This window comes from Procambarus clarkii, chromosome 27, assembly GCF_040958095.1.
Source record: "Procambarus clarkii isolate CNS0578487 chromosome 27, FALCON_Pclarkii_2.0, whole genome shotgun sequence".
Classification (NCBI taxonomy): domain Eukaryota; kingdom Metazoa; phylum Arthropoda; class Malacostraca; order Decapoda; family Cambaridae; genus Procambarus; species Procambarus clarkii.
Genome location: NC_091176.1, coordinates 25,016,573 through 25,031,759, shown reverse-complemented (window position 1 = coordinate 25,031,759; position 15,187 = coordinate 25,016,573). Strand labels below are relative to the sequence as shown.

The following is a 15,187-nucleotide window of genomic DNA, read 5'->3' as shown; positions in this document are numbered from 1 at the left end:
CCAGTATTTTCCATGTGTATATTATTTGGTATCTCTCTCGTCTCCTTTCTAGAGAGTACATTTCGAGGGCTTTGAGACGATCCCAATAATTTAGGTGTTTTATCTCGTCTATGTGTGCCGTATATGTTCTCTGTATTCCCTCTATTTCAGCAATCTCTCCTGCTCTGAAGGGGGAAGTGAATACTGAGCAGTACTCGAGACAGGACAACACAAGTGACTTGAAGAGTACAACCACTGTGATGGGATACCTGGATTTGAAAGTTCTCGTAATCCATCCGATCATTTTTCTGGCTGACGCGATATTTGCTTGGTTATGCTCCCTAAACGTTAGATCGTCGGACATCATTATCCCCAAATCCTTGACATGCTGTTTTTCTACTATGGAAAGATTCGATTGTGTTTTGTACCCTGTATTATGTTTCAGATCCTCATTTTTGCCGTACCTGAGTACCTGAAATTTATCACTGTTAAACATCATGTTATTTTCTGCTGCCCAATCGAAAACTTTGTTGACGTCTGCTTGTAGTTTTTCAATGTCTTCAGCAGAGGTAATTTTCATGATGATTTTTGTGTCATCTGCAAAGGACGACACGAAGCTGTGACGTGTATTTTTGTCTATATCAGATATGAGAATAAGGAACAGGAATAAGGACTGTACCATGAGGTACAGTCCTACCTAGGGAAGGGAACCCTAAGCACATGCAGCCCAAGTACTGGAGAAATTACTCCTGGCTTGCACACCAACGTAGAGACACCACCACACCAAAAGGCTGGTGGAACTGTAAAATTCCGGAGACAGAGGCACACAACCTTGCCAGTTCCACATCAGCCACAGAACTGCAGAGTGGGAGAGCAGTCTCTGCAGAGCAGTCTGGGACTTTCCCTTACCCCCTCCCGGGGAGAAAGGGGGGGGGGGGGGGGTGCGCAGACAGTGACAGTCATCATGCTCGTTATAATTTTGGAAGTTTTGTCCCCTAGTTTGGCTTTCAGTAGCAATATTTTAACCAAAATAGGGGTTTGTTTTAAGGGGATTACCTTTGTGGGTGCCTGACTCGGTTGTTGACAGGCATAGAATGTTTCCAACCACACGGGGAATAGGCCATTGTTCCTTGTGCCTCTCTGAGGGGACCAGGTTCTGGCTCATGGTCCCCAGTAGGCCTAGAACTCCATGCACATTGACAGATGCCAGGGTCTAATACATTCATATCAGCCAAGATAGCTCCGGGAAGCCGAAGGGGCTCCCTACAGAAATTAAATAAAATTACCAGGAAGGTGATGGAAGTTGCAATGGGACTGACAACATAAATACTGTAATACGTCTTATGCAATGAAACGGCTTCATTCCATATACTGGTACTGTAGTACATCCAAGCAACCTCACACTACTATATTACATACTAAAAAAGTTCAGTACCCCTTTGTAATATTATCGTCATTTTCATTATTATTTATGTATATTGCATATAATTTAATAATCTTACCCGGTTTAGGGCTTCTACAAGATCATTTCCTGTCAGCTGTGAAAGCCCAGTCAGTAACTGGTTCTCAACTGTTGCTTCCCAGCCCTTACACAACATTTTGAGCGCAGCCTCAGCATCTCCTGTTTCTTTCCATGTGGTATGACAGCGATGAAGGTCAGGAACATCATTATCACGAGGAGCAAGAATTAAATTTACAGCCTGAAAACAGAAAAGAAATTAAGTGATTTTAAACATTCTTTCATTATTTTATTTCCATTTAATTCTTCTTCCCTTAACCAATCTCACATTAAAGAAGTAAATAAATACAGTACTGTTTAAATAACAGCTGAGGAAGCTCGCATCAAATGGATACAAATTTCAAATTTGAAGAAAACTATCTATAATTGCTCTTGCTATATACTCATGCCTTCACACTCATGCACAAGAAAAAAAATCTGATTTTTGTTAACATTGTTAATTGGCATCCAGGATGCACAAAGATACATGTAAAATGTCTCTCTACCTATAGAAAGGATACCTGATCATCCAGAATTCAATCTTTTCAGATGTGATAGAAAACATAGGCTACAGGGTGGGGTCAGCCTGTACATCAAAGACACACTTATCTGTACAGAGTTGCTAAACATTACAAACGACATGATAGAAATGCTGATAAAGTAATAAAAAAAAATTCTAAATGTGGTGACTGTCCTTGTATATATATCACCAGATGCAAATCCTAAGCAGTTTAAAGTTTAAATAGAAAACTGCTTAGAAAATCTCACAAACCCTGCCCCAAACATCATCTTGTTTGGCGACTTCAACTTACTTCACCTAAAATGGAGAAATGTGGCAAATACAGTTATACCAGAGAGAATCCCAAGAAGCTGTTTAAGTAAACAGTCACATACAGATGACCTCTTCCAAATATGTGACAGAATTGCCTTAAACCAGCAAATAGTAGAACCAACTAGGAAAGAAAACACCTTAGATCTTATCTTTACAAATACGATCAACTGATTAGGGACATAATAATTACAAATACAGGTACATGTTACTCGGATCAGAACCTAATTGAAGTTCTGACATGCATAGGCAATAAACCTTTGCAGCCAGTCTCAAAGCCAAGAGTAGCAGAATTCAGCAATATGGTGTATGTATGTATGTATTCATCTAGTTGTGCTTGCGGGGGTTGAGCTCTAGCTCTTTGGTCGCACCTCTCAACTGTCAAATCGACTGGTGTACAGATTCCCGAGCCTACTGGGCTCTATCATATCTCCATTTGAAACTGTGTATGAAGTCTGCCTCCATCACATCACTGCCTAATGCATTCCATCAGTTAACTACACTGACACTGAAAAAGTTTTTTCTAACATCCCTGTGGCTCATTTGGGTACTCAGTTTCCACCTGTGTCCCCTTGTTCGTGTACCACCTGTGTTAAACAGTTTATCTTTATCTACCCTGTCAATTCCTGAGAATTTTGTAGGTAGTGATCATGTCTCCCGTTACTCTTCTGGGGCAAGATGCATGAAGCAGTTATGCAAGTACTTACGAATGTGTACATCTTTTCTCAATCTTTAACGGCTTTGGTTACATTTATTAAACAGTTTACAAGCATGAAAACTTGCCAATTAACTGTTGTTATTGTTATAAACAGCCTCCTGGTGCTTCGCAGCTCATTAACTGTTTAATAATGGTAAACAAAGCCGCCAGATTGAGAAAAGATGTACAGGTTCGTAAGTGCTTGCGTAACTGCTTCGTGAATCTGGCCCCCCCATCTTCCAGTGTCGTGAGATGCCTTTCACGCAGCCTGTACTCGTAACTCACGCCTCTTTGCTCTGGGACTAGCCTAGTGGCATACCTCTGAAATTTTTCAAGCTTCTCCTTGTGCTTAACAAGGTACGACCTCCATGCTGGGGCCACCACATACTCCAGGATTGGTCTTCCATAAGTGGTATACAAGGTTCTGTATGATTCCTTACAGGGGTTCCTGAAGGCAGTTCTGATGTTAGCCAGCCTCGCATACGCTGCAGATGTTATTCTTTTGATGTAGGCTTCAGGAGACAGGTTTGGTGTGATATCAACTCCTAGATCTTTCTTTCTATCTGTTTCATGAAGGACCATCTCCCATTCTGTATCCTGTGTCTAGCCTCCTGTTTCCACTGCCTAGTTTCATTACCTTACATTTATTTGGGTTGAACTTTAGTAGCCATTTGTTGGACCATTCACTCAGTCTGTCTAGGTCATCTTGTAGCCTCATACTATGTTTCTTCGTCTTAATCCTCATCATAATTTTTTTATCACCAGCAAACAATGAGAGGAATGATTCTATACCCTCTGGTAGATCATTTACATATATCAGAAACAATATGGGTCCAATATGGGCCTCTGAAGAGAGGTTAACTTCTGAAGAGACAACTAACACAACACCTATACCCCCTATTAGACTATTTTACAGGAACTTCTTTTCCACAGCTCATGAAACGGAGGAAAGGGTCCTGAAAGATATTGTTAATAGAAACGTTATCCCTACAGACAAAAATCAGAGGATACAACTGACGATTTACTATAAAACCAGAAAAACGGCCAGCCTACTCATGAGAAACTCTCCAGACACAAAACAGAACGCTTTAAAAGAGACTAACGTCGTCTATGCCTTCAAATGCCCACTTGGGGACTGTAAGCTCCAAAAAACCCAGTATATAGGCAAGACAACAACATCTCTTTCTAGGCGTTTAACGATGCATAAGCAACAGGGCTCCATTAAGGAACATATAATCTCTTCCCACAACCAAACCATCGCCAGAGAAATCCTAGTAAACAACACAGAAATCATCGATAGATACAGCGATAGCAGGCGGCTTGACGTTTGCGAGGCACTACACATCAAGAAGTCAACACCAGCAATCAACAGCCAGTTATTGCACAACTATATTCTACCCACCTCAAGACTCCGCTCCAATATAGAAGCATCAAGAAATATGGACCAAAAGGCTTTCTACAAACACTTCTATTCAATATCCATTGTTTCGTGTTCTGTCTTGTGTTGATGAAATTAATACCCTATTAATACTCTTGTTCTGTCTTGTGTTGATGAAATTAATACCCTATTAATACCACATTTTGTTCTGTCTTGTGTTAATGCCACATCACCCCTTCCACCTCACTCAAATGTAGATATAAAATCGGAGATACGTAAGTTCTATTCAGTTGTGTATTTGTGAACTAAAGTCTTTGAAAATGTAATAAGTTTTACGAAACGCGCCCGTGTCGCGTCAGACTAGAAATAAAAATGAATTTTGGAGAATTGATTTTTGATTTACCTCCAACAGTGAAGCGTAATGTACGAAAGATTGAGAAAATTCGTGTTAGAATTATTAATCTTACTTTTTCGGTCATATTTAATAATATATGTCTACAGGAAAGACTGCTACCAAAATATACTAATATATATATATATATATATATATATATATATATATATATATATATATATATATATATATATATATATATATATATATATATATATATATATATATATATATATATATATATATATATATATATATATATATATATATATATAAATTTTGTGAGGGTACCACCTCTGGTGCCAATGTGGGGACCCATAGCCTCGGAGAAGAAAATAAAAAGTATTCAGAGGAGACCTTGTGGTTTCTCACTGAACACTAATATTATCTTCTCCTACCACCCCCATTCTTTTGTATGTACACATATATATTTACTTTATTTGAACTTTGTTACAAAAAAGGAGTTACATATGGGTTACAAAGATGGTTGTCATAGGTTGTCGAGTTCCTCCAGCTCCTCAGATGGCGGGCAGGAACCCTGGATGCAGTGCGCATTTCCCCTCTGTATCGCCACACTGAGGCGCTGGAAAAGAAAGCTTGCAGCTCTCGGGTCCCTTGTTGTTTCGATGAGCCTAGAACCCAGTTCCTTCAAAAAACTGGTAGCACTTTTACCCCAGGCGCCGAGCGTCTCAGAAGCAATGGGGACAAAATTGTAGTGGTGATCCAGTTCTCTATACTTACGGGATTTGGCTGCTTCCCTGTGGGTGGCAGCGCCACCTGGTTGTGCAACACTGAGGTTAATGTAGGTGTTAGCCAGGGTTGATACGCACGTGTAGTCCCATACCAACTGCTTGCCATTCTTCCAGGGGTTCACTGTGATACCATCCGGGCGACCAATAAGAGCATCAGAGTTACGGGGCGTTAGGTAACGGGGCTCTCTTTCAGCTGGGCATCCAGCTGTGGCGAGGCTCCTCTTGATGATGTCGTTAACTTCACTGTGCCTCGAGTGCCATCCCCCTGTGGTTTGGCAGAGTAGGCCATGGTGACCGTACCTGTCAGCCACCACCTCGCCGCAAATACACCTATATCTGGTGTGGATTGGGGCAGCAAGGCGGAGGGCCACAGCAATTCGGAGGGCGTGTGGTGTGAGACGCGTGCCAGTTGCCGACATTGGGGTTGCTAACAGGAAATCCCCTGCATGTGGTGCTGCTACTGCTGTGAGGCGAGCAATGTCGTGTTGTGTTGTTGCAGCACCCAGGCACTCTGCAGCAACTTGGTCTACAATGGGACCATCCCAGCTGGATTGCTTGTGGGATTTTGGGGATGGTGGTCGAGGTGATTGGCCTGCACGAGAGGCCCACTCTGTGGCACAGCGTGTAAAATTGGGATCATGTACACCTGCCAGCTGATGTAAGTGGGCAGGTAGAATTTCCTTCACAAGGTCGTCGGATGCTGATAAGGAGGACAGGAAGGCTGGAACAGCGATTTGCGTTGCTGTTCGAACTCTGAGGCCCCCAAGTCTTACGGGAAGAGAGGCTTGTTTCCACTGTAGGTCATCGAGAGAGGGGTTAAGGGCTTTTTCTAGCATTGATTTCAGTAACCGGTCATACTCACTTAGTTTTTGGCTACTGTAAGATGGTGAACACCTCAGAAAGTAGGTTAACCTGGGGAGGGACAGACATCTGGTGATGAGGTAGAGTGCATCATGAGCATCAATATCCTCAATCCTCCCATCCATCCTCTTAAGGTCGGCGATTTTCTTATCAAGGACCTCATCGATGGCTTTCAACCCCAGGGGAGCTCCTAGGAGTGTGCTGTCTTCAGGTTTAGTTTTATGGATATTTGGCAGAAGACCCTCTATTCTCTCTACGATGCCCTGGTTGGAACATATTATTTCACATTTAGAAGGGTTCAGGGTGAGGCCTAAAACTGCACCTTGCTCCTGGATTTTTCTGATGTCCTCCAGGAGGGAGTCTTGGGAACCAGCTAGGGTACCATCATCCAAGAACCAGATGTTAAGCTCGCTGGACAGGACCTCTGTGACTTGTTTGATGACTAAGCAGAAAAGGAGAGGAGCGAGGGGGTCTCCCTGTTGGACGCCTTCTCGCGAGTCAATTTCATGTTCGCCAAAAAGTAGCTTAAGATCCATACTGTAGCATGAATGTACAAAAGGGTAGAGGGACGGGAAATGACTATATATATATATATATATTATATATATATATATATATATATATATATATATATATATATATATATATATATATATATATATATATACACACACACACATATATAAACATACATACGTGCCACGGAATCAAAGAGCCAAAGCTCAACCCCCGCAAGCACAACTAGGTGAGTATATAGGAGAACATCGGTTTTCGAATAACCCCGTTTTCAAATTTTCCGATTTTTGAGCTCAATTTCTTTGAAAAATTTGACTCGGTACTCGTAGTTTGCCTCAGGGCTCAAGTTTGTTGATACATGTATGGGCCGACTGAGCACAAGGTGCGCTTCAGTTTTCCTGTCTCCCCCAACCTAGTGATGATTGCGCTTCAATTCTTTGTGAAGAATTTCTTTGTTTTTGTGCTTTTTTAGTTTCTGAACATAAAAGTTCTTATTATATATCTTGCCATGTGTTCCAAGGAAGTCATTGGTAAAGTTCAACTTTTGAAAAAAGTTGTGAGGATGACAATAGAGGAAAAACAAGAGATCATTCATAGTGAGACAATGTGATGTCTCACTACAGACAAGTGTTAAAATGTAGGAAAAAACAAGTGTCTATTGACAGATTCTTAGTAAGACAACCAAGCAGTGAGCCACAAGCAGATCCTAGTGGTATGCCTGAAAAATGTGAGAGAGAGTACCCCCAGAAATGTCATCACTATTTGATGTTAATAGTGGAAGGGGACTCCCCTTCTAAACACTAACACCTCTCCTCCTCATCCCCTCCTCACTGCGTTGGGTTCCTTTCCCCTGAGTTGGTTCCTTTGTCAACAAGAGTCCTCCATAAAGGTAAGGTCCCAATGAGTAGTTTTCTGTATAAAATGTATTTTTTAGTTAATCACTAGTTACTACTGTATTGGGATTGCTTACAATTTCAAAACTTTATTCTCTTGAGTGCAGACAGGAAAGATACATGAAAATTTACACTTGGAAAATATAAGAGGGACTGTTATAAATCTGAGCACAGAAATAAAACCACATGAGACCAAAAAGTGTGTGGATATGACAGGAAATACCAAATAGATCTGATGAAATGCAGAGGTGCAATAGGTATGTTGGACATTAAAGGCCCAAGAATTTTCTACTCTCTCCCTCTAAACATAAGGAGCATAACTGGCCAACAAGGTAAGGTACTTCTCATGGTATTCAAATGAGAACTTGATAACAACATCGAAAGGATACCTAACACTTTCCCTATCTCGTGACATATAATGTATCACCAATTTTTCTCTCGAGTCCTATCTCGTAACATCATTTGCATCCAACAATAAAATATTTGCATAAAATTCAATTTTTATTCGACTGACTTACCTTGAGGTTACCTTGAGGTGCTTCCGGGGCTTAGCGTCCCCGCAGCCCGGTCGTCGACCTGGCCTCCTGGTTGCTGGACTGATCAACCAGGTTGTTGGACGCGGCTGCTCGCAGCCTGACGTATGAGTCACAACCTGGTTGATCGGGTATCCTAGGGATAGTTTCGGGATAGTTTCAAAATGCGCGCAATTATATTCCCGTTCTCCGCAATAGGCCCACAGGCACCTCGGCATAGGCGCTCACGTGGTCGACCTACTCTGTTGTTGATACCATGAGTGATCGCACCTCTCTCCCCTCGCGTACAAGACTTTTGTAGTTTTCGGCATTTATACGTGTTCCTTCGTGTTTTCAACCCATTATATACATTGCTGTGCATTTTATTGAGAATAATTTGATATCAAAATGAACGATGTACCACAAAAACTTCTGTTAATAAACGGGAAATTTCAGTATGTGTTTTTTTGGGTGTACCGAGTGTGGCTATGGGTGTACTCTAACGGGTTACACTAGGGCGACTTTGGGCGTTGCTGCAGGTGGGGCGCGACCATAATTAGGAATGTATATGCATATGCCCGTGTAGGGGATTTTATTGCAATCATGATGATACCAAAATAAACGATGTAGGACAAGTGTGGAGTTGACAAACCTGAAAAAGAGTAGAAACATTTCATCGCTGTTTGGCGCACACGGCTACCGATCGACGTAGTTTTTTATTTGGAGCTGGTCTCACGCTTGCTTTGCTGACACTTTATACATATGTTTTTTTAATACATTCTATTGCGAACATATTGATACCAAATTGAAACACGTACATCAAAAATTAAGGTCACAACACTGAAAAGAGTATACACTTTTCAGTGTTGCCGCACGATCACCCGAAACGCCAGGCGCACAAGGGCAATGTTTCACGCTCGACTGCTGGGAGGGCGAAAGTGTTAACTATACTGTAAGGAAAAGGCAAAACCAAGAAACAATAAGAACGTCATTAAAGATTCTAAACAAAAAGACTTTTAATGAAAGTCCATATACACCCTATGTGAAACCATTCCTTGAGCATGCACCTCTAGCATTTAACCCGTATCTTATGCAGCATACTTTGTAGTTACCTTGTGATGGTTTTGAAGGTCAGAGTTCCGAGGGCTTGGTCTCTGAGCATGCCTCCTGTTTGATGGTTTGGTCAACAAGACTGTTGGATGGGGCTGCTAGCAGCCATATGTATGAATCATAGCCTGGTTGATTAAATACAGGCCTCCTATCCCCCATACCCAATTTTCATTACTGGAATTAAATTACTTGGACTGAATTCTAGCAGCCATTTATCTAACTACTCCCAACGTTTGTCAAGGTCTTCTTGTAGCACCCTACAGTTATCTTCAGTTCCTACCCTCCTTCATGCTTTTCATCATTTGCAAACGGTGATATAAACAAGCTCACTTTCTCTGCCAGGTCATTTACATAAATAAGAAAAGCAATGACCCTAGGACAAAGCCCTATGAACACCACTTTCCACTCCTCTCCAGCTTGACATATCTCTATAGTTATGACCCTTAGTTTTCTGTCCATCAAGTCTTCCATACCCAGTTCAGTGCCCTTCCTGTTGCCCCTGCTTGTCTCTCCATCTTGTGTACAAGTCTTCTGTGAGGAAACTATCATTAAGGGACCAGATGACTGAGGAGTATTTTTTTAAATATTAAAAATAGTGGAAAATGTTAAACAAATCTCCCTTTATTTGGCATCAGTGTGGTGAAAATTTCATCCCAATATGTTAGGAAATGGATTTTTTACAATTTTTTTTTTAAATAAATGCATGCACGACGGGCGGCAACTGGTACTGATACAAACGACAACACCTCCCATTTACTGGCAATAAGGGATAGAGAGATGCAAGCACCTGTCTGATGAACAAATCCACAAGGACCGTGACGAGGATTCGAACCTGCGTCCGAGAGCATCCCAGACCCTGCCTTAATCGACTGAGCTACGACATGGTAAAAGGAGTTGAAGTCTGATGCACAAAGAAGATAAGTAGTAGTAAGGAGGGTCTAAAAAGTTGATATGCAACTGGTGCCACCTAGAGGGTCAGATTTCACACATAATGAAGGAATATGTTATGCTGTATTTTATTATATATCATATAAAGAAGGTAGTACCACCTCTGGCTGGAAGAAGGGGACCCTTGGCCTCAGAGGGAACCACACAACGCATTAGAGGGAATGTTTAGGTCCCCTCCAGTACGGTTTCAGTGTGCTTTTCTCCTACCACCCCTTTCCTTTTTTTTGTGCTTTATTATGTATTTGATGGTTACAAGATAATTCATATTCATATAAATATATTGCCCAATGGCAATATTTCTTATGTCTCTTTGTACAAAAAGCTGACAATCACTTTCTTATCTCTCTCCTTTGTTTCTATGTGGATTTTGTTGTGACCTCTACATCTTTGAGAATGCATATCCAACACTAAGTAAGCATGTGAAGTTTGAACGAAATTGGTCAACATGTTAATCAGCCACAGGTGGCAGAATCTGTGACTGATTTTTCTTGGACAATTTATTTACAGATTTCAAACTCTATTCTCTTTGTCTTTTTAGGTTATATGAGGTCCAGATGACCGGCTCCCCCCTACCCATTACACATGAGATGGTAGAGCTACCAGAAATCTGGAAAAAGGCAAATGTTGTTCCTATATTCAAGAAAGGGGGGACAGACACGAATAACTAAACAATAGACAAGTGTCTTTAACTTACATACCATGTTATGACCATAGTCATTGTCAATAACTTGAACTTCAAATATCTCTAAAACAGGAATTTCAACTTTGAGACAGCTTCAATAATTCAGTTTCTGAGCAATTCTCACTCTTTTTTACATATGTGCATAGTTCTTAGTTCTAAGGTGTCCTCTGAGTCGTTTAGTCATAAAGTCATAACGTTTGGAGTTATAAATATTTAGCATATAAATTTGGCACATATTTGGATGGCCACATTGAAAAAATATTTTACAGTAAACTGCACTCTCAAACAATATTTTTCTGTGAGGAACATGCATGTTATATGCTCTTCTGAGACCCTAATGAATAAAACAACAACTGGGACATTTTAATATTTTTTAAACTACTGTAATTTGAAATTGTAAATGTTATTAATTTTTTTTTTTTTTACTTCTGTTCATGATATGAAGCTGATCCATTAAGATCATAGAACTCAATGAAGTTCGTTAAGCATGATTTTTCCTCTCTGAAGCTGTTTTGTGTCTATGTAATAAAATTTACTCACCCAAAATATTCTACAATCCTTTTTCTGATTACTTTTTTAAGAATCTAACATGGTATGTAAGTTAAAGACACTTGTCTATTGTTTAGTTATTCGTGTCTGTCCCCCCTTTCTTGAATATAGGAACAACATTTGCCTTTTTCCAGATTTCTGGTAGCTCTACCATCTCATGTGTAATGGGTAACACAAGATCTTTGCAGCTTCCTTCTGTAACAATGATTATATTTTAAATGGCCATATTGCTTTTTGGCCAGTTCCTCCAGGTGTCCTTTTACCACTTATACATTACCATCAACTGTCTGATGCTGTTTCTGGCAGTCTGTTTTCAACCCAACTTGGACACCTTGAGGTTATCTTGAGGTTATCTTGAGATGATTTCGGGGCTTTAGTGTCCCCGCGGCCCGGTCCTCGACCAGGCCTCCACCCCCAGAAAGCAGCCTGTGACAGCTGACTAACATACAGGTACCTATTTAACTGCTAGGTAACATGGGCATAGGGTGAAAGAAACTCTGCCCATTGTTTCTCGCCGGCGCCTGGGATCGAACCCAGGACCACAGGATCATAAGTCCAGCGTGCTGTCAGCTTGGCCGACCGGCTCACCAAACTAGTTCTGGGGATGAAGATCTCCTACAACCTCTTGAGCCCTGCATACACCGTGATTCTCCAAGAATGTTTCTCCCTGCTTGATACCTGCTGGGTGGGGTTCTAGGAGTTTTTCCTACTCCCCAAGTCCGGCCTGAGGTCAGGCTTGACTGGCCCCTGTCCCCATAGTCTAGTCACATGGTCTTATACTGTTGTTTTTGTCCACATGCAGCTGTACAACAACTTAGGTTGGTTTGAGGAAGATGTATAGCCTCATGTTGTGGCATTTGTGCAATTAAAGTGAGAACTGCTTCACCACCAAGTAGTTTGTGAATCTCTGGCCTTCGCTGGTCCATTTTCTATTGTTTGTTTACTGTCCTGTAACATGTTTCCACTTGCCCTTCCTCTCTGGTGGCCTTTTCATGGTCAGGATGATCTAAGATCCTCTGCTCTTTGCATCTTTAGAGGAAGGGGGGGGGGGGGGGCCAGGTTTTGGCTTCTGGTCCTAGTAGGCCTAGTAGTAGGATATGTATCACAAGGGCCTGGCATGGATAAAATTGGGTGGAGTTTGCAAGGCAGTAAGCACCAATGAGCCAGTACAGAAGCCCTCCCCAATTGTTTAAATGTCATTTTTTTAATATATAATTAAAGCTTTGTATTTCTACTCTTTCCAATGGCTTCTAAATAGATTATTAACTGGCATTACCAAATTTACAGGTGCATTGAGAAAATCATTTGGCTCCACTCTTCTTATAAGAAATTAGGTTAATGGAACTATTGATATAAATATCAAAATTCATCAAGTTTAAATATACATTCATAAGTAAAAGATTTAACCACCTTTGTTGCTGGAGGCGGCAGAGTGGAAAGAGAACCACCTACTTTTCTATCCCAACCTCATGCATCAATTTGTAGCTTAATTGGTGACCAAATAGTCTGAAAGGTCTATTGTTTTTATTATTTATTATGTATAAAAAAGTGAATGACCTTTTATCTTGTCACTAATTCAAGATAAAAGGTCAATCCAAAAAGAACTTATCTCTCTGATATGACTTAGGATTTTGTAATCTGGGTTGCTCGTATTGCTTGTCGAGAACAACAAATCTGCAAAGTTAGAAGAAAATCAATATCATTGATATCAGTTTGTTCACTTGATGCAGAAAGTACGGTACTGACAAATAATGTGTGTGCTTACCTATCAGTGACTTGGAAGTGAACTACAGCTTTATGCCACACTACCTTGTTTTTTGTACCTAGTGCAGTTTTAAGCTCATCTTTTAGTATGTACTTATATAACAATGCTTGTAAATAGGCAGTAATATCTGCTACAACTCTAGCATTTCGGGATTTTTGCTTGCCAACTTGTGCCAATGAGGAGGGCATATGGGTATGCCCTCCCTACTGCATTTATTCCTCCCAATATTATCATATTATCGGAATTTCATCCTGAAGACACAAATGAAGATATTTTCCTCCACCTCTGATAAATCATTTCATTTGCTTACAACCTACATTGTAGTATAATTTTTTCTTAACCTTCTACAACAAAATTGTTTTTCCAGATTCCACATGTACCCCTTACTCTATCTCCTTCCAAATAGACTGTCAAATAGACTGTCCCTATTCATATCAGCTTTCCCCTAAATATTGTGTATAGTGATAATATTGCCTATAGTCTTCCTCAGTTATGTACCTACCTACCCTACCAGACCCCCCTACCTTTCTATTTTTCTAACTTAGCCATTTTATTTGACACCAGTCCTTAAGCACATCTAAAAAATTTCACAAATTTTTGGCACTGCACAAGGATGGTATTCTACACCACTGTTTGATACCGAAAGATGGCCAGACATATATGTTCAGCGCTATTCAGTTTGTGCGCGCCTCTAGAAATAGTCGGCAAGATATTTTTGCCACGATTCTTCTCTTTTCTTAATTATTTTAACTGCCTCTTTCTTATATTCTATTTATTGTTTTGTACAGTATTGGTATTAGGGTTTGCTTTTGGAGAGAGCTCACATGAATAAATGAACCACAAAAGGTATGTTGATACCTTTTGTTTACAAATGGTTATTTCATTAAATACATATAAAGAAATGTAAAAATGAAGATGTGGAAATGGGGAATCTGAAGAAATAATGAATAATAGTGTTAGGATCCTTTAGGAAGAAGTGGAAAGAGAAAAATGGCTAGGGAAGTAATCCATGTTCAGCTTGACAAGCTACCGCAATTTACCATTACTCCTGGACTTTGGCACACTCATTCATATTTGTACCTCCTTCACCCAAACTAATCCTCCATTCATTCACCCATCCTCTCTATTTATAAAGCAGATCCAACAAAAGAACACGGTTTCAACACCAAACTGCTTTCGTTCCTTAAACTTCACTGCCAGCACAATAAACCTAAAATCACCATCTCGGTATAAAATACATCACACCTTACACTCGACTGCCCACCCACAATTCCTCTTCAAATCGTGCATGCGTAACACTCTCACCTGTTGCCAGTTGCCTTTGAGTAATTCACAACCAATACCACGCATAAAGACGCAGTTGTTGCCAAATGGTTGTGTGCCATAGTAATTGATAAACCCTTTAGTCTTCAATGACTCAACAGCTTCAAGTATCTCCTCATCTGTTCCATCAACTTCCCTGTTAAAAAGAATACCAGACCATATTAGATATTTCCTTTCATTTCATAATGCTTCACATATCCTGCACATCATTGTAGGAGCTGTTAAACAGCGAAGTTCGGATTTATTTTCACATACACATTCAGCCACCCATCGCAAGAAAACAATAGCAAACGGTAACAGGGAAACGTCAGCATATCAGGAAACTGAAAAAGGAATATTAATGTAACCCTTCAAACTGCCAAACAAAATCTTTTTACAGAGCAAGCTTCTTCAAGAATTAGAATTTCCATGTCAAATTAAATAGGGATGGATAAGGATGATAAGGAAAAGAAGGAAGATCAGAAGAAAAGATAATTGGAGGAGGAAATGACAGAGGATGAA

General features: G+C 40.4%; 1 protein-coding gene across 5 annotated transcripts in view; it reads right to left on the bottom strand.

Annotated features, from left to right (window-relative positions):
- The window catches only part of LOC123762581 (pseudouridylate synthase 7 homolog), an 88,256-nt gene that overhangs the window by 20,800 nt on the left and 52,269 nt on the right, over positions 1-15,187 (bottom strand). For all 5 annotated transcript variants that reach the window (XM_045749163.2, XM_069332449.1, XM_069332448.1 and 2 more), the window contains exons 9-10: positions 14,669-14,822; positions 1,482-1,679 (exon numbers count right to left, since the gene is read on the bottom strand). In XM_045749163.2, coding sequence (XP_045605119.1) covers positions 1,482-1,679; positions 14,669-14,822 — 352 coding nt within the window. The remainder of the gene's footprint in view (positions 1-1,481; positions 1,680-14,668; positions 14,823-15,187) is intronic.